Source organism: Mustela nigripes, chromosome 7 (assembly GCF_022355385.1).
Source record: "Mustela nigripes isolate SB6536 chromosome 7, MUSNIG.SB6536, whole genome shotgun sequence".
Lineage (NCBI taxonomy): Eukaryota > Metazoa > Chordata > Mammalia > Carnivora > Mustelidae > Mustela > Mustela nigripes.
Window position 1 is genome coordinate 140,098,325 of NC_081563.1, and position 23,459 is coordinate 140,121,783.

Genomic DNA, 23,459 nt, shown 5'->3' on the forward strand with positions numbered 1-23,459 from the left:
GGAGAGCTCTTCATTAAAGCCTTCTGAAGCCTGGGAGGGGTGTTCTGTGCGCCCAGGTCCGTGCTGAGGGGAAAGCACGTCATAGACAGTGGGGTAGGAACTGGTCGGGAAGGCCTCCAAGGAGCACCCCAAAGGACGAGTCAATTCTGGGGCAGAACAAGATGATGAGATGGTGAGGCCTGGGACAAAGGCTTTGAAGTGAAATAGAGATGAGTTCCGACCCCAGCTCTGAGACCCACTTGCTGTGCGACTGGGAGCGGGTTTCTGACTTCTCCGTGGCTCTGTTTCTCTGGGCAAGATACAGCCATAACGCCCGTCTCCAGGTGAGGAGAGAGAGTTGGTGAGTGTGCAGGGGTCATGACTCCCTCCTCTCTGGGCCTAGAGAGCAGGTTGATATCCCCCGCGGGAAAGCTTTGCAGATGGTGGGCCCTTTTCCTGCAGTGACCCTCTCTCTCACTCTGGCCTTGGGAAGTGAAACGGACCGAGCGTCATTTCCATTTAAGGGACAGAACCACAGAGGTCAAGAGAAATGCTTGCTCCGTAAGCAACTAGGTCCTTGGGCCAGGACTAAAACTGGGAAACCTCAGGAGCCTGCAGGGGGTGAGGGAGGCCCAGAAAGGGGCGAGACCCGGACAGACTTAAGGATCCGAGTCCAGCTGGAGCAGGCCCAGATGTGGAGGTCCGGGTGCGCCCATGGCGGGCGTGGGGCTGGTTGACATCTGTTCTGTGGCCCACACAGGGCCTGCCCCACCGCAGGTGACCCACAGACCTGCAGGAACAGACTGTCAATCCGGATTTGTTGACCGGGCCGAGGTCCCTGTGTCTGCTGAGCGGGGCTGCGTGTGGTCAGCCTCGGTGTCCGTTTCCTCGCACTTTCACACTTGGGTCCAGTGGCCTTGCTAAGCTACAACGGACGGCAGGCTGGGCAGCCCCGCGCGTGAGGGCGGCCGGCAGCGCGGGCCCGGCTCCGGCTCTGACCCGGGGGGCCCCGGCTCCGGCTCTGACCCCGGGGGCCCCGCTCCGGCTCTGACCCGGGGGGCCCCAGCTCCGGCTCTGACCCCGCGGGCCCCGGCTCTGACCCCGGGGGCCACGAGCCTTGGGTCCTGCCTCATCGTCCCGGCCTTCTCCGCTCTCGGACGGCGGCCGCCGGGGACGCGGGCGGCGCTCCTGGCTGCGGGAAGGCCGCCGGCCGCCCACCCGTCCTTCTGAGAAGCGGGGACGCGCGAGGACGCCTCTCGGGGGCCGTTCGGGGGACACGCGTGTCCACGCCTCCGGCCGGCCCTCCGCGAGCGCGCGGCCGGCTGGGCTCGGCCAGACCCGGTGTCCGGCGGCGCGGGCGGCGGGGCGGGCGCGGGGCCGGCGCAGACCCCGCACGCTGCCCGCGACCGCCGCGGACCCGGCCGAGGAGCCCTTCGCGGGGGAGGCGGAACGGGAACCCCGGGGGCCCGGGCCCGGGGCGGGGCGTGGATCGCAGGTACCGCGGGCGCGGCGTCGGGGAGGACACGGCTCGCAGCCCGGGTTTCCGCCCGCGGGCTCGGGGTCCGCGGGAGCGGCGGGGTGCGGCCCGGAACGGAGCGCGCGGGCCCGCTGCGGCGGAACGGTTTCCGCCCGGAACCACGCGCCGCGGACCGGAACTGGGGGCGGAAGTGCAGCGCGGTCAGGGACGACGGCCCGTCTTAGCCCGACCAGTCCGAGCTGGCTGGCGGCCACGGGGACGCGGCGGCCTCGGCTGAACTGCGGACCGTCCCCGGGCGGCCCCGGCAGCGGAGGGCCGTCCGCGGAGAGAAGTGAGTCGTGAGGCGCAGAGACTCCGGAACCGGCTCTTTCGCCCGCGCGCGCCTCCCCGGACTGCAGCTCCCGGCAGGCCCCGCGCGGCCTCGGGCCCGCGCGCCGGTCTCTCTGCCGCGCTGCATTCTGGGGCCGGTGGTTTTCCAGGGCCCGTGGGCGGGGCCCCGCGCTGCGCCGAGCGGGTCTCCGGGCGGGGGGTCTGCGGGGGGGGGGTCCGGGCGGGGGTCCCGGCGGGGGGCGGGGGGATCTCCCAGCGGGGCAGGGATCCGGGGGGTCCGGGTCGAGCGGGGGGCGGGGGTCCGGCCGAGTGGGGTGGAGGGGCCGTCAGTGTTGGGGTGAACGGTCCGCCGGCCCCGGTGCCCAGGGCGCGCCAGGCCGGGGATCCGACCTGCGGACCCTCTGCTGCAGGTAAGCGAACTGCTGCCCGCAGAGCGCGTGGGGCCGGGCACGCCTCGCCTCGCGCGGGAAGGAGCCGCTTCGGGCCCGAGAGCTCGGCAGGGCCCACCTGCAGGTCTTCCTGCCCCCAGACTCCTCACCTTAGGGTGTCGCAGGCGTGCCCTGCTCGTGCGCGGGGGACTGCGCGGCTGGTGGCGTGGCCGGGACTCGGGAGAGGCTGCCCACAGGCTTGTCCCCATCTGTGCCATAGGGCTTCCTGGGGACAGTGGCCTGTCGCAGCGCCGCGGGCTGGCCTCGCCGACCTGCAGTGGCTGAGGCTCCCAGACGTCCGGAGGAGAGTTGGTCTCCCACACTCACACAGCCCGTGTGCCCGCCAGCCTCTGGGCCCTCCTGCGAGCAGGCCGGCATGCCCAAGGTAGCCCTGAGGGGTGTGACCGTGGACTTCCCTTTCCAGCCGTACCCGTGCCAGGAGGAGTACATGAGCAGGGTCCTGGAGTGTCTGCAGAAGGTACGCGGCCGTCGGCGCGCGCGTGCCCTGGGACGGGTCCTCACGGGACCACCGTCCGCCTTCCGCTCCCTCCTGCTGAGCCCCGTGGGGTCACAGGCCTCCTTCCGGACACAGGACGGGTCACAAATGGCGCCGGCGTTCTAGGGGAGATGACAGACAAGTAGAACAGCTGTTGCGCTGAAGGAGAGTTGGGGGCCGTAGGCCGGGAGCACCTTGAGGTCTCTCTGAGGAGGTGGCGTTTGAGCCGAGGCCGAGTGTGGGGGGCAGCCAGCGTTTGAGGGTCCGGAAGTAGTGTTTGCACGTGGAGGGCTAGCCGGTGCCTAATCCTCATTTTGGAGGTCTGTAAAGCTCAGGAATGTGCCGGAAGGCAGGAGTGCAGGTAGCTGTCCGTGGCTTCCGTAGCGTGTCGTCTCGTGCCCTGACGGAGCTCCCAGCGCCCGCGGGCAGACTCTGCAGCGGCTCCCGGCGGCTGTGTGCGCGCAGACTGGACTCCTGCGGGGAGGAGCCCGGTGCCCGTTCCCGGGAGCCGGCAGCACAGTCTGGCCGCTTCGCCCTGTGTCTCCCCGGGCTTGTTGCTCAGGCTCCCGCGTGAGGTGTACGTAGGTCATCAGGTTCCGCTCGGCAGAACTTTGTGTCCAAAGTTACAGAACAGCACCGTGTCGGCAGCCGCCTAACGGGTCAGCGCGCCGTACGTTAGGCTGAGAAACACTGTTGAGTCCCGAGTAATGCCGTGCACATCGTTCGGTGCGGAATTAGCCCGTAGCCGCTGGCTTTCGGGGGACAGTGGACGCGTGTCACGTTGCCGGCCGTTCCGCAGGCCTTTTGCCGCGTCGGGTGGGCTCCGCCGGAGCAGAGCGGTCCCGCTGCCGGGCTGCCGGCCTGGTCTCGGCGGGCCGCGCGGTCCGCAGTGCTGCTCCCTGCTTTTCCGTGACCTCGTTGCCGACCTCATTCAGAAAGTCAACGGCATCCTGGAGAGCCCCACCGGCACGGGGAAGACGCTGTGCCTGCTCTGCAGCGTGCTGGCCTGGCGGGAGCACCTCCGCGACGCCGTTTCGGCCCGCAGGATTGCTGAGAGGGCACCCGGCGAGCTCTTCCTTGATCACACCTTGTCGTCCTGGGGGGCTGCCGCTTCAGACGGGGACACCCCAGGTGAGGCTCCCTTCAGCCCCTCTGGGTCTCCGCAGAGAGGCAGCAGAGGAATAGAGAGGGCTGGTGAGGCTCTGGTGCGGAGCTCGGCGAGGGGCGTGGTAGCTGCGACATTCTCCCTCAGCGGGGGCTGCGAGCCTGGGGGCAGAGCCCTGTGGCCAAACTAGAACTCCGCAGAAAGCCCCTGAGCTCGCTCCCCGCACCGGGCTGAGTGAGCCGAGTGCCTCCGGGTCCACGGCACACCAGAGTGTCGTCCCGTGGGGCCCTGACCCGCGCTGCTTCCTTGTGTCCGGGCAGCTTGCTACGCGGACCTCCCGAAGATCGTTTACGCTTCCAGGACCCACTCGCAGCTCACTCAGGCCATCGGCGAGCTTCGGCACACGTCCTACCGGTGGGTCAGGCGCCGCTCGCCCCTGCCTCTGACTTACGGGGGGCTGGTCTTGACGAGCTGGTGTGATGGTGGCGTTCTGCCTGGAGTCCCCTCTGGACCGCAGAGCCCCCCGCGCTCCGCTGCAGCCCGCCGCACCGCGTGAGGTCAGGCTGTCTGTGCTGCCCGCGCTCCGGAGAAAGCCCTCCCTTCTGGTGCACCGACCTCGGCTTAGCGCCTCAAGCCCCTAGAAGGCGATGTGGTGTCACCTGTGGGTGTGGGTCCCCGTGCGGGCGTGTGAGGGGACAGGAGGCGCTGCCTCGTCCTGGAGCCCGGCAGAGCTGTAGGAGTCCTGGGGTCCTGCGCCCGCCTCCTGTATGGGGGGCACGGAGTCAGCGGGGTCTCCTCCGATCTGCCTGTTTCCCCCACCCCGTCTCCTGGCTCAGGCAGGGCCATGCAGTGGAGAAAGTGCCTCCCAAGCCTGGGGCCCGCTGTGGCCGTGGCCCCTCCCTCTGGCTACCTGGTGCAGGTGTGAGCCCCGTCTCCCCGCACGGCCATGTTCATGCTCTAGATGGCACCGGGGCTCTTGCTCCCTGGTCCTCGGACCCCATCATCTGTCTTCTGCCAGGCCTAGGGTATGCGTGCTGGGCTCCCGGGAGCAGCTGTGCATCCACCCTGAGGTGAAGAAGCAGGAGAGCAGCCACATGCAGGTGGGTTTTGGGGGCGCGTGCCGTTCTCTCTGGTTCTTTCAGAGCCCTTGCCTCTGCCCCCTGGGGAGGGCCCGGTGAAGAGCTGGTGGGGGCTGGAGCAGGGCACAGTCCCTGGCGTGTCCCCTGGCTGGCCCAGCACTCTGCCCTTCCTTGACCATTGTGCTAGCTGGGGCTGCCCCACACCCGCACCGCCCCACACCCGCACCCTTTATGTCCCAGATTCACTTGTGCCGAAAGAAGGTAGCAAGTCGTTCCTGTCATTTCTACAACAACGTAGAAGGTAAGGGGTCCAGGGAAGCCACTCCAGGAGCCGGGTGGGCTTAGAGCGTGTGCTGCCTCCTGGGCCTTAGAGCGTGGCCTGCTGGCTCTCCACTTTGGGGCTCCAGACTGGCCCCATTGGTTCAGCGAGGTGAGGGGGTGAGGCGGGGTGGTGCTGGGCACCGTCTCCAGACCGTGGACCCGTGCTGGATCGTGTGCAGGAAGGCCAGGGCAGGGAAGGCTGCCGTCTCAGAGGGGCCTGCTGGCCAGGCTAGCCTCGCCGCTGTCTGGGAGTGTGGATTTCAGGGATTCTCTGTCCTGAGAAGTGGGGCTCTCCGGGCCTAAACTGTGGGTGCCAACAGCGGGGTTGATGCTGAGCAGCTCCTCCCCGCCGGGAGTCTGGGATTTGGGCCCCCGCCAGCCAGGGGTGCCCACATGACCGGCCCCAGCAGACGCCCTGGGTGCCGGGCCTCTGGCGAGCTTTCCGGGAGACAGCATTTCACACGGGGTCTCAGCTCGTTCCGGGGCAGATAGCCGGGAGGGGGTTCTGGACGCTGTGCCTGGTCTCCCGGACCCCTCTGTAGGCTTTTCCTTTTACTGATTTGCCATGTGTCCTTGGGGTGCAATGGGGCACAGCATGGGTGTGGGTCTCCCTGAGTCCGGGCAGTCTGCCAGCCTCTGGTGCTGCGGGAGGACCGCCTCCCCTGGAGGTGGCTGAAGTGACTGGCCCAGGGTTGTGACGACAGCTGGCCCTGGCGTAGCTTGATGTGTGTGGCCACCGGTGCCCAGGGCCCTTGATTCCTGCTGCACACCTTCCTTCGGCCCAGAGCGGAGGGCTGGCTCCCCTTGCCTCCACGTCTGTCAGGTCTTGCTTTTCCATCGCGCGGCTGCCCCCGCGTCTGAAGGTCCGCTGGAACCAGAAGCTCCGTGGGGTGCTTCTCTGGGCTGTGGTCTCTACATCTCCTAGCGCAGCCCGGCTCTATGGCTCAGGCGTTGTGCTTTGGTGGGGTCGGGGTTCCCTCTTCCTTGCCTCAGGGCTGGGACTCAGATCCTGGCACAGGAGTGACAGAGGCCCTTGGGCACTTACAGGGCCCTAATGCTGGGGTTTGGGGTGCCCGGCATGCCAGGGCCGTGTCTGCTCTCAGCAAGCTGGGACGCTCACCTCCCAGCAGTAGGCACCCTGTGCCCTGTCCCCGGAGCTCACCGCTCACCGCCTTCTTGCTGGCTGTGTTGTTTGGTCCGGTGGCACCGGGAACCCTCAGCACAGCAGTGACGAGTGCATAGGAAGCACCGGGGACTGGCCTGGCCCGCAGTGACCCTGCACGAGAGCAGCCGCCCACCGCTGTGGCCTGGTGGTGGCTCGTGCCCTGCTCTGGGAGGCTGCTGGCTGAGTGGCTCTGCTTTGCTGTGTTTGTGTGAGGCTTGTGGGTGTCAGGAAGCCTCCAAGGCGTTTCCCCCCTGGCTTTGTCCTCCTTCCGTCCCCTGCTCTCCTGGCCCGGTCCTGCTGTCTCATAGGCCTCGGGCCGCACCTGTGGTGCTCGGTGGAGTCCTGTCTTTCTGCCCCATTGCAGCTGCCTCTGTCCACATTCTCGGCAAAGGGGTGGGTTGCTGGTACCCTGGTCACTGCGGCCCGAGCCTTTGAGCAACGCTTGGTGGGAACTGCTCCATCCCCTTAAAGCAGCTCTCTGTGGCTCAGCTCTCTGCTCTCCAGCCCTCACCTGCAGTGCAGTTCCCCGCATCACCCCACACAGGCACAGCCCCACCCCCGCGCCGCCCCACCCCTGCGCCACCGCCCCACCCCTGCGCCACCGCCCCACCCCCGCGCCGCCCCACTCCGGCACTGCCCTGCTCTTGGACTATTGTCAGCTATACTGTGTATCCGGTGGGTGATGGAACAGGGGTGGGGGGGAGGGTCAGGAGTCCGGAGGAGAGGCGGGAACTGAGGGGCACTTCCCGCTCACAGTGGAGGTGGAGGCAGTGCCGGAGCAGGTGTGTGGCCTCCTGGGCTGCAGCCCCTGCCCCTACCGCGCCCCGTGCATGGCAAACTGAGGGCCCTGTCGCAGCTGGCTCCAGGCTTCGTTGGTCATGCCCAGGTCCCCAGCCTTCCTGCTCTGTTGGCTCCTGTGCGTCTTTACTGCATCTTAGCCTCCTCTGCCGCCTGCCATGGGATGTGCGGGGCCACCGCTCATGCTGGCCACAACGCCAGCAGCTGCGCACCCTTGGGGCGAGTGAGCCGACTCCAGAAGGGGTCCGAGAGGAACCTGTGGGAGGAAAGAGAAAGGTGCGGAGCTCGGTTCTCCTTGGCTTCTGTCTGGGGGCGCAGGCAAAGGGCCGTGCTCGCTGCCTGCAGCATCTGCGTGCTGGGGTCAGCCTGGCTGCAGCCCTCCTCTTCAGCCTCCGCCCCCCCGAGGCTGCTGCGTTCGGCCGTCCTGCTGCAGAGCCCGCTGACAGGCTCCTCTGTTGCGGCTGTGCCGTTCAGCGCACAGCTCTTCTCTCCCTGCTGTCCCTAGGGGGCATTTTGGGTTCGGTCACCACCAAGGTCCCCGCCAAGATGTGTTCTAGCCTCTGCAGCGAAGGGCGGGGCCCAGGACCTGCCCCAGTGGGGCCAAGAGCCAGGAGCCGGTTTCCACAGGAGGCTGTCCTGGGCCTCCGGACTGTGTGTTCGAGGAGACGAGCCCTGGGCCTCCCAGCCTGGGTGTGGGCTCCTGAGGGGCTGGGTGAAGGCAGCTCTTCAGGGGGTTCTTGGGGGCCCTTCTTAGCTCTTTTCTGGCCCAGGCCCCCGGTGCAGCCGGCAGGGAGTCGGGCTTCTCTCGGGCGGCCATCACGGGTCTGTGAGGCATCGAGTGGGCTCTGCTTCGGGGCTCCCACCTCCCTCCGGCCGGCCTCAGATCTGTCTTCCTGCACTGTTGGCCTTTGCGGGGAGGCGAAGAGAGAAAGCTAATTGTGGCCAGACCGAAGCCTAATTATAGGACAGATGCTTCCAGGCACAGCCTCGAGGGCATCTAGAGACTGGCTGAGGGGCTGCACATCCCCCTTTGTCCCCTGGGGTCCCCTGTCCTGTCACTGCTTGGTCTCAGGCCAGCAGCTCCCTCCTGAGGTAGAGAGCCGGGCCCCCGGAGGGTTACTTCAGGTCTGGGGCCCTTCCAAGGTCACTCACAGTCTTAGACCAGGAATTCTCTGGTGAGTCCGTAGGTGGTTGGGTGCCCTAGTCCTGCCTGGAGGAAGGGTCACTGCCTGGGTGTTCCTCTGGGGTCTGCGGGGACTCATTGGGCCTGAGGACGTGTCTTTGTTCTTGCCTGTGTCCTCAGAGAAGAGCCTGGAGCGGGAGCTAGCTACCACCATCCTGGACATTGAGGACCTGGTCAGAAGTGGGAATAAGCATAGGTAAGACCCCTGCAGCCAGACAGCAGCCGCCCGTCCGTCCTTCTGGAACAGGTTCTGCCATGACAAGGCCGGGCCCGCCACTTCCTTTGCTTTGCTCCCTTGACTAATCGTAAAATTAATGGTGGTTTGGTGTGAAAATAGTGGTTTTGAATACCGGGGCAGCAGGGAAGCTGTCCCTGCTGCCAAGGTGACCACAGCGCTGCCGGGCAGCCCCGGCTTCCTGACGGACTTGCTTCGGCTTCCAGCGGCCAGTGGGCACGGCGCCAGCCTTCTCCACTCGTCTGGTTTCCACAGAACCCGCGTGCTTTTCCGATTTTTGTGTCGATATCTAATCGCTTCAGGACGTTGGGTTGTGCAAAGATAGGACTGGGCGTTTTCTTTCTGATTGCCGTGTTCTCTACCCAGGAATAGGATTGGGGTTTTTTGTTTATGTTGATTCTTTAACAGGTGATCCGCTGCCGTGGTTGAAAACTGGTGGCGTGAACCGTCACGCAGTGAGCCCTTCTGCAGCCCCCAGGCCCCGGCTCCCGTCTGAGCCCCCGTGCAGCACGGGGCTCCTTCCTCTTGCTTGCCTGTCAGAGGGCGCGGCGTGCAGCCTGGCCGCCGCCCAGCGGGAGCCCCTCCGAGGGCCTGGACCTCCCCCGTGGCTCTAGCATGTGCCTCCCTCCCCTCCGCAGCCTGTGCCCGTACTACCTGTCTCGGAACCTGAAGCAGCAAGCCGACATCATCTTCATGCCATACAACTACTTGTTGGACGCCAAGGTGAGGTCTTGGCCCCTGCAGCTGACGATTGTTGGTATTGGGTGGCGTCCCTGGGCTCATGCAGGACTGCAGAGCCTCAGTGGTTCAGTGTCTGAGAGAGAGCTGCAGAGCTGCAGGCGTGTGTGCAAGGCCTCCGCCTCCCTCCCTGCCCTGGGGACAGCTGTCACCAGCATGGGGCCGGGGGCTGCCATTCCAGGCTCTCTGGGAGTGGGCGGGCTGATGGAGTGAGGCAGCCCAGTGGCTGCATCCGAGGCCAGTCCCTGGCCTTGTCCTGGCGGCTCGGCTTGTCTCTTCCCAGGTGGGCCCAGTGAGGTAGCCCTGAGTGTGTGGTCCGGGCCTCCCTTGCAGCCGTCTCTTGAGATGCACGTGTCCACCCATCCTCGCACACCCCCCGTGCTCGAATGCGGGCCTCATGCCCCATGTGTGCGGCGGCTTGGCCTTCGTGTTGCCACGGCAGGGTGGACGACGCGTCGCCGCCCGGGGCCTTACTGGTCCAGCACGACCGTGGTGTGGGCAGTTAGCCAGCGCGGGCGGTGCAGGTGCTCAGCGGCGGGAGTGGAGAGGAGCAGAGCCCGGGGCTGGGGTTGGCGCCCTAGGGCAGGGATGTCTCCGAGGAAGGGCAGCCTTTAGAGGCCATGAAGAGAGCAGGAGGAAGCGGAGCGTGGGCACGGTGAGGGCGGCTCTAAAGCAGTCCGGACCCTGCGCAGAGCGTGGGGCGCACTGGTGCCTGGCCGGCCCCACCCCAGCATGGTGCCCTGGGCCTGACGATGCGATCATCTGGCGGACCTGGAATGGCCGAGGGCGGAAGGGAGCAAGGTAGCCACGACAGAGGCTGGAGGTGGGGGCTGCAGGACGGGCTGCAGTGCACAGACCAAGCTGCTGGCCACGGTCACACGGCAGTGCCACCGAGACACGCCCCCACGGGTTGCAGTTGGTTTTCAGAAAGCTTGCTTAGATATTTTCAGCGGGGAAAGGAAAGGTTTGGGACTTTTTTCTCTAAAAATTGGTGCTGGAATCAGATGTCTGTTTGGAAGAGAATGAATTTCAGCAGTTCTCTGACGCTGCACAACCCGGATGGAAGAGCCGGCCGCACAGAGCTCCTCCAGGACAGAGCCGGGAGGTGGGCCTGGTCTCGCTCACACAGACCACGCGCCGACCCCAGAGAACTCCACGTTGGAGTCGCCACGATCGGAAGCCTTGACTTCTAAGAGGAGGGGAAAATTAAGAAAATGGCAGCGAGTCACCAAGGGAGAGTTTTCCTGGTACTGTGGACTGCGCCCGATTCTGGGTGGCGTCTCTGTCACTCGACCGGCCATCCCCGAGGAAGGTAGCTACGGCGGCCAAGTCAGCCCGTGTGTGGAGAGTGTGCAGCACTGCTGGTCTGGAGAAAATGCAGGTTCAAGCCACAGGGGGATGGCCTTGTGCTCCCACCAGAGTGTCCGGAAGGAGGCCGGTGGCCACTGTCCACCGAGGACGCAGGGCCATGCTGGGCTCCTCTGCTCGCCATGTGAGGTGGGGTGCCGCTCCAACAGCACACCCGAGGGGAGCAGCCAGGGCCAGAGCCTTGCTATCTGTGGTCCACACTAAGAACAGCCCCATCCATCGGCAGCAGGTGTCCAAAAAACAGCGCCACGAGCCGTGAGGAGGGCTGAGCTGTGGCCACACATCAGCGACACACGTGGGTCTCCGTGCACACTGCCCATGGGCTGTTGGACGAGCCCTGCTGCCTGACTCTGTTTCCAGGACAGCCCAGGAAAGGCAGAGCTGCTCCCCGCTCACAAGGATGGTCAGAGCCCTCGGGCAGGGGGAGGTGAGCAGGTCTGCTCTCCTCGTGCTGACGGCGCAGTGCTTGCCTTTGTCCAGACCCGCCTGCACATGTAAAACGGACACTGTATTTTTAGGAGAATTGGACCTCAAAAGCAGCTGAAGTAAAGAAATACTGGCGTTGACCCCACCCAGGTCCACCGCAAGTCAGCACCAGCCCAAGCCCTGCTTGGGCCTCCTCCCTCCCGTGGCTGTGTGGCTGCAATCTGTGGGGTCACACGCCCGATCCCTCGGGCTGCGTGTCGCCAGAAGGGACACCTGACGTCCAGCTCAGTGGGTGGGGAGATCCAGGCGGGCGTGGCCTGAGGGGGCGTCCCCTGCTGGCCTTGAGCCTTTCGGCCCCAGCCTGGCATCCTTCCCCTCTTGCTGCAGAGTCGCCGAGCCCACGGCATTGACCTGAAGGGGACGGTTGTGATTTTTGATGAAGCTCACAATGTGGTGAGTGCCCAGTGGCTTTCCGCTGCCTCCCCCGCGCCCCTGCAGAGCGCAGTGCAGACCTTTCTGTCCAAGGTCTGGGCAGGGTGTGCTGGCCGGCCCTGTGGCCCGTCCCATCCCGAACTCACAGCCCCTGCTTGGTTCTCTTTGTCCCTCGGTGGCCGCCTAACCTGACGCTTGCCCACTGGTGACCACAGCCGGTCCCTCCCTGTTCCCTCTGCCCTTCCGCCGCATTGCTGTGGTCTCTGCTCAGGGCCCTGTGTTTCCAGGAACGGCTGCTCTTGAGCAGGACAGGGGAGGAAGGCCACTTGTGTGCTCTGGAGCCTAGTGTCCCGGGACGGCAGCAGCCGCCCTCAGGCCTCCACGTGGTTCCAGGCACTTGTTATCATGGGGGATGGTACCATGGGTCTAGTGGGCCGGGTCTGACTTAGGAGAAAAGCCAGAAATTTATTTTTTAAAGTTTATTTTTTCTAGTAATCTCTACAGCCAGCTTGGGGCTCAAACTCATGACCCCAAGATCAGAGTTGCATGCTTTTCTGATGGACCCAGCCAGGCACCCCCAGAAATTTCTGTTCTAAATGTGTGGTGGGATGGGGCTTCCAGTAGCCTGTACCCCTACCCCACCACGGCTTCCTGGGTCCCCGAGTCCCTGCCCCCGTTTGGCCGTAGCCTGATGGATGTGTCCGGACTCCCAGGAGAAGATGTGCGAGGAGACGGCGTCCTTTGACCTGACCCCGCATGATTTGGCTTCCGGACTGGATGTCCTAGACCAGCTTCTGGAGGAGCAGACCAAGGCAGCCCAGCAGGGCGAGCTCCACGTGGAGTTCAGCACGGCTGCCGACCCAGGTGAGCTCACAGTGGGGACTGAGAGACGGGCCGCCAGGTGCTCTCGGGGGTCCTGGAGGCCCGAGTCTTCCCAGGGCCCGCCCTTCAGGTCATTGTTTGGAGACAGTATGGACTTCTTCCCGAGTTTCCTCGGGGCCTCACAGACCAGGAAGTAGGTGCCACCCAGCCAATCCAACATTTTGTCAAGACCTTTCTGTACTTTCCCAGTCGGGATAGACTGTATACAAATGAAAAGTAGGGGCACCCGGGCGGCTCCGTCAGTTAAGCAGCTGCCTTCAGCTCAGGCCATGCTGCCAGGATGCTGGGGTCGAGCCCTGCGTCGGGCTCCCTGCTCAGTGTGGACTTGGCCCCTGCGTCGACGCCCACTCTGATCACCCCGTGAAGTGATGACTGCCAGATTTCTCTGCTGTGAAGTTACTTCTTCCATTTGTAATTCCTAAGCAGCCTGTGGCATCCGTGGGCACTTCCTCCCTGAATTAATGATGGCTGTGGCGTTCACACAGTGATGGGCTTCACGTCTGGATGCCTCTCGCTCCTGGAGCCCGGGGACCCGCTGCTGCCCTGCGCAGCACGGGGTGGCCCGCCCGCCTGCAGCGGCGCAGCGCCCGCGCCCGCTCGCTCCCCAGCCTCCTCGGTGTCTCCGTCCTTCCTGTGCTAGTGAGGATTCCTTGTCGTCTCATTTGTCGGTTCGCTCCTGAAGCTTCCGCGGTCTTCCGGAGAGCAGATGCCCACCGTGAGGAAGGAAAGCTTGCTTCCCCGAGCTGCGTGTTGGAGCCTTCCTGGCCTGAGGCTGAGTGCCGGTCAGAAGACGGTGCTGCGGTTCCGTGGTTGCCCCTCCGTGGCCCCCCGTTGCAGCTGTGTGGTCATCTTAGGGTCATTTCTTACTCCGTGCTGCTTCTTGTTGACTTTATTAGTTGGGTTGCCCTGGGGTGTCTGACATGGGACCGTGGTTCTGGAAGTCAAGACACCTGAGGGACGCGTCTTGCTGGGTTCTGGTTTGTCCTTGCTGGGCTCTGTTTCCCCCCAGAAGGAGCGGACACGAGCACATTTAGTTTACTCCTCTCTGCTGCACACGGAGCCGTGCTGTCCCTTGTACGTGCGCTTGCACTTGGCTGTGTTCATTCCTCATGCGCCCTGCAGAGCCCCCTCCATACAGAAGCTCCCCTCTCCTCAGCTGCCGCCTCCCTGCCTGGGTCCGTCTGTGGGACACTGGGTTGTTGCCAGCATTCCGTGAGGACCAGCAGGGCTCCCCGAGTGACCTGGGGGCGAACACAACCCCGGGTGCATGCTGGGGCTCGGGGCTGGGGGCAGCCGGAAGCGCGCCGCTGTGCTGCTGAAGCCGGCCTGTGTGGCGGCTGGGGGGCCTGGCCAGCAGGGTGCGACCTTGGCTTTTGCACGCGCGCCAGTCTCCCAGATGGAAACGGCTCTCAGTGCGGTTTTGATGTGCTTTTCTCTCAGAAGTGAAATGGAACGTTTTTTCCAGTTGTTTGAGGAATGCGTATTTTGGCTTGGATGTGGTGGTCCTACCGGGTGTGATGTCCTAGTTCTGTCTCCGGAAACCCCAGGGCGCCAGCCACCCTCTGCAGCCGTGCCGGTCGGAGTTTCTCGCACCTCGCCTGTTCGTGATACCCTCCACGGTGGGCGGTGAAGCCTTCTGTGGGGTGTGCCTTAGTTGGGAGGTGTCTGCTTTTCTCCTGGGTGTGCTGGGGTCGGGGAGAGCACACGGACGCACGTTCTCACACCCTCTACGGCAGGGATTTCTGGTGGGTCTGATGAGGGGTTTGTATCCAAAATATATTCAGAAACTTACCACTCGAGGAGAAGACAACCCAGTCAGAAAGAGGCAAGAGTCAGGAAGAGACGCTGCTTCAGAGTAGACGTCCCCGTGGTCAGCGCGCGGAGGCACGAGGCGGGCCCGAGATGGCCCTGCACCGCTGGCGGGCGGCAGGGCCACGCCGAGGGGCCCCCGTGGCGGCAGATCGAGGACGGCGTGGCTTCTCCTGAGGCCTCTCGTCACAGGCCAGGCCGAGGGGTGGCGTGTCTTCCCGTTGGGAGGCGTGCTGGGTCTGGTTCTTGCCGTGTCTGCGGGAATGTCGTCGGGCTCCGTGCTGGGGGAAGGCGAGACGGTGATGCGCCAACCGTGTCCCGCCGTTTACTGGGAGGGACGGTTTTATGAAGACGCTCTTCGCCGCAGCTGTTGCTCTGTGGCATGGTTGTCACAGGAAAGGCTGGGTGGATGCGGGACATTCTTCCGGTGTTCTGGTTTGGGAGCTTGGATTTAATCCTGACTTGTTCCTCTCAGGAGGAGAGTAGTTCTTAATGTCGTCGGTGTACTTGTGTTTAAACCCAGACGGTGGTGTCCGTCCTCCGTAAGCCTCGTCATCGCTGAACTCAGGGGTCCCTTCTTTAGCGTTCCCGTGGCCCCACCAGGCGCTGAAGGGGGCCGGGGGCTGCCCACTCCCTCCCCGTGCTTCCTGTCCCACCCTGGCCATCAGCCACATTTCCAGGGAGCCCCGTCTCGTCTCCTGGGGGGTGTTCTCTCGAGAATCCACCATGTGGGCACAGGGGTCCTTGTTTGTTGCTGGCTCAGTCGTTGGCTGGGTCTCCGGTGGACCGGGCCAGGCAGTGTGTCCCCACACGTGAGCGTGCCCACGGCGTGTCCCTGCACTCGCACTGCTGCTGCTGGCCCCCGTGCGGGCTGTGCGGATCTCCGAGCCTCGTGCGCTTGTCCGTGGGTGTCTCTGTGCCACGCCCACTTGGAGGAACAGGCAGGAACCCAGCCCGATTCCTGCTCTTTGGGGCCCAGGGGGTGGAAGTAGCCTGACCATGTGTTTGCTGCTCCCCCAGGGCTGCACCTGGAGCTGCAAGACATCGCAAAGCTCAAGAGTGAGTGCCGCCCCTCCCCCACAGCTGGCGGGGGGGGCACACCTGACGCCACAGCTTGGGGGGGCACACCTGACGGACACCTCGCCCCACAGCGATCTTGCTTCGCCTGGAGGGGGCCATCGACGCTGTTGAGCTGCCTGGGAACCACAGCGGCGTCACCAAGCCAGGGAGGTAGAGGACTGTGGGTGCGCCAGGCTCTCCCTGTGGTCCGCCGGCCCCGCCCCCACGCCCAGGTCTGGGTGGGTCTCAGCGGCCCGTGAGGGGCTGCTGTCTGTGCGCTAGGTTGTCTTGGGAGTCTTGGGGGTGCTGTGTACACAGGCGTGGCCACTGGCCCGGCCACCCCCCACCCCCACCCCGCCAGCTACCCCTTGCAGCCTCCGTGGTCCGGGAGGGCTCTGACCAGGGCACAGGGCGGTTGGGTGTGTCTCCCGAAGGTAGACAAGGGATCATGTCCTGGGGTTGGTGGTAGCTCTGATCCGGGCGCGGGTTCTAGAGGCACGGAATGTTCTAGAATGAGCTGGAGCACTGCTGCCTGCCTCCTTCCCAGGCCCGTCTGCTGCGCTGTGCTCGGAGCCTCGCAGGGCTCCCACTTGTTTCACAGATGAGCCAGGCTCCTCGGCCAGCGCCACCCACGCCACCGAGGCCCAGACGGCAGGACTTGCTGTCTCCCAGAGCTGCCCTTGGGGGCTTGCCTTTTCCTCCATACTCAGGGCTCCCGAGGGCACAGGCCTCCCTCACCTCTGGGTTTGGCCGGGAGAGGGCTCCGCTCCGGCGTCCGAGGGAAGGGAACTTCAGAGGCCTCTGGCTGTCAGCAGCTCCTGAGCCTAGCCCGGGGCCCTGCCTGAGCCTCTCGCCTCCACAGCTACATCTTCGAGCTGTTTGCCGAGGCCCAGATAACGCTTCAGACGAAAGGCTGCATCCTCGACTCCCTGGACCAGATCATCCAGCACCTGGCAGGACGTGAGTCCCAGCCTGCCCTGCAGCTGCCCCTGTGTTGGCTCCCACACCGGGCCTTGTCCTAGGGCCGTGGCCTGCCACAGAAGGTCACTCCGGAGCTCCTTTCCTGACTGCGATGTCCGGGCATCAGTGCCGCTGGACGGGCGTGTTTTATAAAGCCCAGCCCAGCTTGTCTGTTTCCTGGTCGGCCCCTTTAAAGAAAGAGCGGTGAGGGACGTGGCGGCCAGTGGGCCACGGGTCCCGCCAGCCTCTCTCCTCACCGTCCCCCTCCCCCTCCTGTTTCCACCTTGAGGCCGAGGCCGCACCGCGGGCCCCTTTCTGCTGGGTGGGTCTTGTTGTCATCTCTGACCAGCCTTGCTGTCCTCCAACCCTGGGGGTGGCCTGGCAGCCCCAGCCCTGCCCGACCACAGAGCCTCTTTTTCTCATGCCACTGACCCCCCGAGGGCACGGCCCACACTAACAGGGGGTTGAGGCTGAGCTTGCTCGTGGGTCCTGAAGGGGGGGGGGGGGCGGGCTCCCCTGGGGGGGGGGGGGGATGGCCAGCGGCTGCTCCCACAGGTGCGGGGCCGTGGACCAGCACAGCGGGCCTGCAGAAGCTCTCGGACATCATCCAGGTAGGAGCGGCCTTGCGGCAAAGATGCAGCGTCTTTTTCCTGACGGGGGTTCAGGGCTGCTTTCTCATCCTGGAGCTGTTACTGATTCAGTCTTGGCGGGGCAAGACCTAGGCTTCGAATCGACGGCCCCTGACGCGTGTTTCCTCTGGCCCTGAAGGCACACTGCTGGGCCCTGAGGGAGAGGCCACGCTTGGCTGTTCTGGTCAGTCCTGTCCAGGATAGGTGCTCCGGGGCAGGTGGGCCGAGGGCCTGGGGGAGTCCCCTGGTGTTCCCATCAGCTCAGTGTCTGCTCCCTGCCGGCTGCCCTCACTTTCTCTCAAGTTACTTCTTCTGGTTTTTTGTTTTTTTTTTTTTAAGATTTTATTTATTTATTTGACAGAGATCACAAGCAGGCAGAGAGGCAGGCAGAGAGAGAGAGGAGGAAGCAAGCTCCCTGCTGAGCAGAGAGCCCGATGCGGGGCTCGATCCCAGAACTCTGGGATCATGACCTGAGCTGAAGGCAGCGGCTTTAACCCACTGAGCCACCCAGGAGCCCCTGTTTTTTCTTTTTTTAATATTTTATTTACTTACTTGAGAGAGAGAGAGAGAAGGAGCAGGGGGAGGGGCAGAGGGAGAAGCAGACTCCCCCCTAGCAGGGAGCCAGATCCGGGGCTCAGTCCTGGGGCTCTAAGATCATTATCTGAGCCGAAGGCAGACGCTTAACCAACGAGGCCACCCAGGCGCTCCCTCCTCAAGTTATTTCTTGACCAGCTTTTCAGAGGAAAGTCCGAGCATGAGCCAGTTAGAGAACGAAAGGGCATAGGCTCTGTCCGCCCAACCCCATATCTGGGCCCTGGTCCCGCCCACGCAGAGACGCGTTCAGACTTCGGGGGTGAGTGCGTTGGCAGTGCCTGCGAACCCAGGTGGGGCCCACGGGCCTGGCGCTCCAAGTTGGCAGGCGTGATCAGCACGTCCTCTGCCGTCCACTTCTGGGTGGGGACCGGCCCCCAGGGCTCGCTGAGCCCCTTTTGCCACGTACAAACCGTCTCTTTCCCTGGCCGGGCAACCAGTAGGGACAGGACACACCTCAGGGTCTGTGGACATGGATGCTTCCTGCCCCCCAGTGTTCTGACCTGTGTCCAGCCGTCCTCGGGCCCAGCTGAGCCATTTCCTTGGTTCAAGTGGACAAGCCAGGCTCTGTGTCTCTCGGTTGGGTGGCTGCCAGCCCGGCTGAGGGCCCTCTCTCGCCTTGCTAGGCCTTTTGGAAGAGAACTTTTTGGTGGCCAGAGGTCCGCAGTGAAACCACGACACAGGAGGCCCTGGGCTGTGTGGTGCGAGGGACTGCCAGCCAGGCACTTGTGCCCGTGCTGTAGGGCCTGGCCGGGGAGGCCCCGGCTCCCAGGGTGCCCCCTTGCGAGGGCCCAGAGGGAGGCGGGCCCCGGGTCCAGGCACGGCCTCGTTTATGGCAGCTGCCCTGTCTGTACGGCCCGATGTTGGAGACCAGGAGGGGCTGTCAGGAGGGGGCGACCCCACAGCCCAGGGGGTGTGTCCCGCAGACCTGCCGAGCCCCTGCCGGTGCTGTGATTGAGCGCCGGGGCTCCGTGCCCTCGAGTGTGGTGAGGGCTGGCCCTGTCCCCCAGGGGCCCGGCTTTGTCTTGCCGTCCTCCGGGCACTTCTGTGAGGGGACAGCAGGCACTCCAGACTGCTGCTGCCCGGAGCCACGGCCCTTTGTGACTGTCAGGTCTCTGGGCCCCCCGTGCCCCGTCTGCAGCTCCTGGCCGTTAGGCCCCTGGCCCTCCCTGCCCAGAGCTCCAGTTTGCGCGCTGGGGCCGAGCACCCCTGACCCCGTGCGTTAGGCCTTGCTCTTAGCAGGCCTGGCGGATGGCTCAGTGTCCGTGGCCACCTGGTGCTGCCTGTGGGCCTGCGTCTCACTCTGCCGTGTCCCCTCCTGCCGGGGAGAGTCCCCACAGCCGGCTTTGGGGCAAGGTGGGTGCCTTGGGCCAGCCCGGGACCTCAGGGGGTCAGCGGGCTGTGGTGAATGCGCAAGGGGCTGCCAAGCTGAAGCCTTGGGTGTCCCCACATTCGCGTCGCCAGGGAGCCCAAGAACAGGCGTTTGCGGCTGACGCAGGCTGGAAGCTGTGGGAGGGACAGGACTGGCGCCGCAGGATGGCGTGGGACCCGCTCCCCTGCTGAGCCGGCTCCGACAGGAAGCCAGTGGTCCTCAGGCCCCTGGCACGGCCCCATCGTGGCCCGGGCATCAGGCAGGATGGGGCACCCCTTCCTGATTTTTTTGTTGGTCACCGAGGCTGCTGTCTGACTTGGTTTTCTTTTTAGTTCTGAAAGTCTGTCACCTGCTCCTGTGGGGATTCTAAGCGAGCACGATGGTGTCTGCAGCCTGCGGCGCCCGTGCCTGCTCCCCAGGCGGCGTGTCCCCAGGCGGCATGTCCCCAGCAGTGGCATGTTCTCAGCTCGCTGCCCCGGGCGAGGGCACGGCTCCTGTTACTTGAGTTCGGGGTCACTTTTACCCTTTCACTTCTGGGGTGAACTAGGTCCTTCCCCTGCCCCCCCGACGGCCCCACGCCTGCACCCCATGAGAGCATGTGGACCGGCTGCCGAGGAGGGCGCCTGCAGGGATTGGGGAGCGGACAGGTGCCCCAGGAGGGTGCGGGCCGCTCAGGGCTGGGGCAGGGGGTTACTGCGCCCTGAGCGTCCATCTCTTTTGTGTGGGGACCACTTGGCAGGAGTGGTGGCCTCCGCTGTGTCCTGCTGACATTGTCCCCCACACCCGCTTTCCAGACTGTGTTCACTACAGACCCCGCTGAGGGCGTGCCCGGTTCCATGGTGGGGCCTGGGGTCTCTCAGTCCTACAAGGTAGGGGCTGCCTCCCGGGCAGGGAGCTCTGGGTGGGGTTCTCAATCCTACAGGTGAGGGCTGCCCCCAGGACGTGGGATTCCTGGGCTGGGTCTCAGGGTCCCTGTCCATTCTGTCCCTCCAGGTACATATCCACCCTGATGTCGGGCACCAGAGGAAGGCTCAGCGGTCAGACGCCTGGAACAGCACAGCAGCCAGAAAGCAAGGTATGGTGCCCCTTGCGGGGGGAGGAAGGAACCCACTCCCCACTCCGCTTCAGCGCAGCCGAGGTCTCGCTGCGGGTCTCCAGGCCCCTGCCCTGAGTGCACCTGCTCCGAGTGACCTTCCAGCTCATGCCTTGCCAGGGCCCTTGGAGAAAGACTTCAGTGCGGGCCGATGGCCCAGAGCCTGTCTGGACTCACCTGCCGGGAGTCTGCCGAGCTGGGCTGCGGTCAGTCCCCCGCACGTGGGGCCTGCCCGCAGGAGGCCTGGGCACGTTCTCGTCACCCCGGGTGTGCTGCTTGAGTGTCATCCCACCCAGCAGGCCCGGGAGGGGCGGGTTCGGGCCCCACGATCGTGTCTGCTGGCCCCCAGGTTCCTGCGGTGCCGGTTCTCTTGGCCCCCCTGGGAGGTCAGGCCTTGCCCCACATCACGCTCTCTCCATGTTGTCGGTCGTACTGGCTTCTGCATGTCCTCGAGCTGGGGCTGCTGTGACACAGGAGGGTGGGGTCTGTGCCAGACATCCTGTGGCTTTTGGTGTAGCTGGTCTTTCGGCCAGGGTGTCTGTCCCCATGGCTTCCAGCCCTGGCGAGCGTCCTGACCACCCCAGGCAGAGTTCAGCACCCATTGCAACTTGGGAGATTTTTGGTTTTGTTTTTTTAAAGATTTTATTTATTTATTTGACAGACAGAGATCACAAGCAGGCAGAGAGGCAGGCAGAGAGAGAGGAGGAAGCAGGCTCCCCACCGAGCAGGGAACCCGATGCGGGGCTCGATCCCAGGACCCTGGGATCATGACCTGAGCCAGAGGCAGAGGCTTAACCCACTGAGCCACCCAGGTGCCCCGCAACTTGGTGTTTTGAGTGGGGTTTGCAGAGTACATGCCGGGCAGTGGGTCCTAAGGCCAGCTGTGCCTCCTGTCCTTGGCACTCATCAGTGGTGGCCCTGCCTGCCTGTGTTCCAGGCCGAACCCCTGGCCCCACCCACCCCCCTTCCCGACCTGCCGGCTGCGGTCCCTCTTGGAGCCGTGCCCTTGCACAGGAAAAGCAGGGCTGGGAACATGGGCAAGGCCAGCGCCAACCAGGGAGGCTCACAGGGTGACCTTGGCGGGTCACCTGGCCTTTCAGAGCAGGAAGTAGCTTCCGTGAGAGCCGGGGAGGCCAGTGCACCCCTCACTCATTAGTTGTGAGGTCACAGGAAGCGGTTCATGCCAGCACCCGAGGCCTCTCTCTACATCGGAGTTCTCTCTCCATGGGACTTAGACATGGGCAGGGTGTGTAGATACCAAGGCCAAGTGGGGTGTGGCGTCCCGTGTTCTGGGCAGCTCAGAGAACAGGTAAGTTCTCAGAAATAGCCGCTCCCTGGGCTGGGGCGTTTTTAGGAAGTTGGTTCCTTGCTGGCCTTACCGAGAAGCTAGGATGTGCGTGAGTGTGGACGGGCCGGCCGTGTCCCCGGGCCTTGCACAGAGAAGGGCCGGCTCCCGGCCCCCACAGCCTTCCCTGTCACAGGGCTGATCCCGACCCGAAGGTGGCAAAGGCTTTTCTGGCCCCAGAAAGTGGTTTGCTCTTTACGGGACGTGTTCCTGCTGCCCCGTGAGCGAGCCTGGACTTTAGGCCCCTGTTTGAGGTCGTTCTGCTCGTGCTCTTGTGATGCCCTAAGCTTCCAGAACCTGCTGGGAGCCAGTAGGAGACAGGCCCCCAGCGAATGTGGATGGTGACGCCACTGCCGGCGCTTGCCTCCGGGCGAACGTGGGCTCCTGCTGCCTCTTTGGCGAGCGGAGTTTGGGTTCTGCTTTCTTCTCGTGTCCTTCGGCCAGTGGCCTATGATGGCAGCCACCGGCCTGTCCTTTGTGCTCCCAGCCACGTGTCCATCTCTGTGCAGGTCTGGGTTGGGGGCGGTTGTCCTTTCTAGAGGTGACGCCAGTGTCTGCCCCTGGGTGCCCACTCTGGATCTGCTTCCAGTCCCACGAGGCCTGGGGCTCTCAGCTCAAGGCTCAGGCAGGGCCCCCCTTGCTCAGACCTGTGTGTGCGGGCTGCCGGGCCCAGGGTGCCCAGCCCAGCCTCCCGCTTGTCCCACAGGGAAGGTTCTGAGCTACTGGTGCTTCAGCCCCGGCCACAGCATGCAAGAGCTGGTCCGCCAGGGCGTCCGCTCCGTCATCCTCACCAGCGGCACGCTGGCCCCCGTGTCCTCCTTGGCTCTGGAGATGCAGATGTAAGGGTCGCCCCAGGCCCTGTGGGGGTGGGGGTCCCAAGGCCGGCCTCGGCTTGAGGATCCTGGGGCTCAGGACCTCACAGGGGCCGCCCCGCTGCTCCCAGCCCTTTCCCCGTGTGCCTGGAGAACCCCCACGTCATCAGCAAACAGCAGATCTGGGTGGGGATTGTCCCCAAAGGCCCCGACGGAGCCCAGCTGAGTTCTGCCTTTGACAAACGGTAGGGGGCCTGGTGGACGAGGAGGTGGGCAGGCTGCGGGCCAGTCGCCAGGGCCCTTGTGACCGTGGGCTCCTGGCTTTTGTGCAGGTTTTCAGATGTGTGCTTGTCCTCCCTGGGTAAGGCGCTAGGTGAGTGCCCGTGGGGAGCCTGAGCCCCGTCTTGGCTCCCACCGCATTCCGGGGTGCCTGGGGCCCCTGCCATGCCTGCTCTCCCTGTTGGGAGCCACGGGCAGCCCCTGCGGACACCCCTCCGGCTGAGCAGAGCCACGGCCCTTCCAGGCAACATCGCCCGCGTCGTGCCGCACGGGCTCCTGGTCTTCTTTCCTTCCTACCCCGTCATGGAGAAGAGCCTGGAGTTCTGGCGGGTGCGCCCCCCTTCTGTGTGTCCTGCGGCGGGAGGGGAGCCCCAAGCAGCCACGGGTCTGGCCGGGCTGGGGCACGTGCCCTGCTCTGAGGTGCGACAGGCGCGACGGGCGTCCCTTTCCCCATCTCTTCGCACAGGCCCACGACTTTGCCAGGAAGCTGGAGGCCCTGAAGCCTGTGTTTGTGGAGCCGAGGAGCAAAGGCGGCTTCTCCGAGGTCTGCACAGTCGGGGCTCCACGGCCCTTCGCGGCGACCCTGGGCTGGCCGCTGTCCCTGACCAGCGGCTCTGGCGAGCGCTAGGCTCGCATGGACCTGACCTGTCTCCTCTCAGGAAGTTTGGGCCTGGGGGTGATGACCGCAGGCCCTTGTGTCTGAGGGGCCGACCCTGAAGCAAGGCTCCCCCTTCCCTTGCCCCCAGCCCTGGGCCCCCCATGCTTTCTGGGAAGCACTGAGCAGGCCCTGGGTGAGCCTGCGAGCCTGTGCCGCGAGGAAGCTGCTGGAACCCCGCTGGGCCACCTCCCAGCTGGACAGCCTTCCATCTCAGGGGGTGGGACCTGGGGTCTCGCTCCCGCAAACCAAAGGAGCTGACTAGTCTCTTCGTCCAGGTGGTGGGCGCCTACTACAAACAAGTCGCTGCTCCTGGGTCCAGCGGGGCCTCTTTCCTGGCCGTGTGCCGGGGGAAGGTGAGGCTGCCAAGAGTCTGGGTCCCACACTCACCGGCCCGTCGGGTGCCTGTGTTG

The 23,459-nt window shown here is 64.8% G+C and overlaps 1 protein-coding gene across 7 annotated transcripts in view; it reads left to right on the forward strand.

The window, feature by feature from the left end:
- Positions 1–1,394: 1,394 nt before the first annotated feature.
- Positions 1,395–23,459, forward strand: part of RTEL1 (regulator of telomere elongation helicase 1) — a 28,118-nt gene continuing 6,053 nt past the window's right edge. For 2 of the 7 annotated variants that reach the window (XM_059407431.1, XM_059407437.1), the window contains exons 1-22: positions 2,088–2,196; positions 2,435–2,692; positions 3,646–3,841; positions 4,136–4,229; positions 4,834–4,915; positions 5,135–5,195; positions 8,482–8,557; positions 9,235–9,319; positions 11,516–11,581; positions 12,274–12,424; positions 15,272–15,310; positions 15,403–15,481; positions 16,173–16,270; positions 16,826–16,881; positions 19,657–19,731; positions 19,856–19,937; positions 22,007–22,139; positions 22,244–22,357; positions 22,445–22,485; positions 22,636–22,721; positions 22,858–22,935; positions 23,325–23,402. In XM_059407431.1, coding sequence (XP_059263414.1) covers positions 2,591–2,692; positions 3,646–3,841; positions 4,136–4,229; positions 4,834–4,915; positions 5,135–5,195; positions 8,482–8,557; positions 9,235–9,319; positions 11,516–11,581; positions 12,274–12,424; positions 15,272–15,310; positions 15,403–15,481; positions 16,173–16,270; positions 16,826–16,881; positions 19,657–19,731; positions 19,856–19,937; positions 22,007–22,139; positions 22,244–22,357; positions 22,445–22,485; positions 22,636–22,721; positions 22,858–22,935; positions 23,325–23,402 — 1,872 coding nt within the window. In that variant the 5' untranslated portion in view covers positions 2,088–2,196; positions 2,435–2,590. Of the gene's footprint in view, positions 1,475–1,622; positions 1,788–2,087; positions 2,197–2,434; positions 2,693–3,645; positions 3,842–4,135; positions 4,230–4,833; positions 4,916–5,134; positions 5,196–8,481; positions 8,558–9,234; positions 9,320–11,515; positions 11,582–12,273; positions 12,425–15,271; positions 15,311–15,402; positions 15,482–16,172; positions 16,271–16,825; positions 16,882–19,656; positions 19,732–19,855; positions 19,938–22,006; positions 22,140–22,243; positions 22,358–22,444; positions 22,486–22,635; positions 22,722–22,857; positions 22,936–23,324; positions 23,403–23,459 lie in introns of those variants that run through there. The other 5 variants (XM_059407433.1, XM_059407432.1, XM_059407435.1 and 2 more) reach the window with 5 other exon arrangements.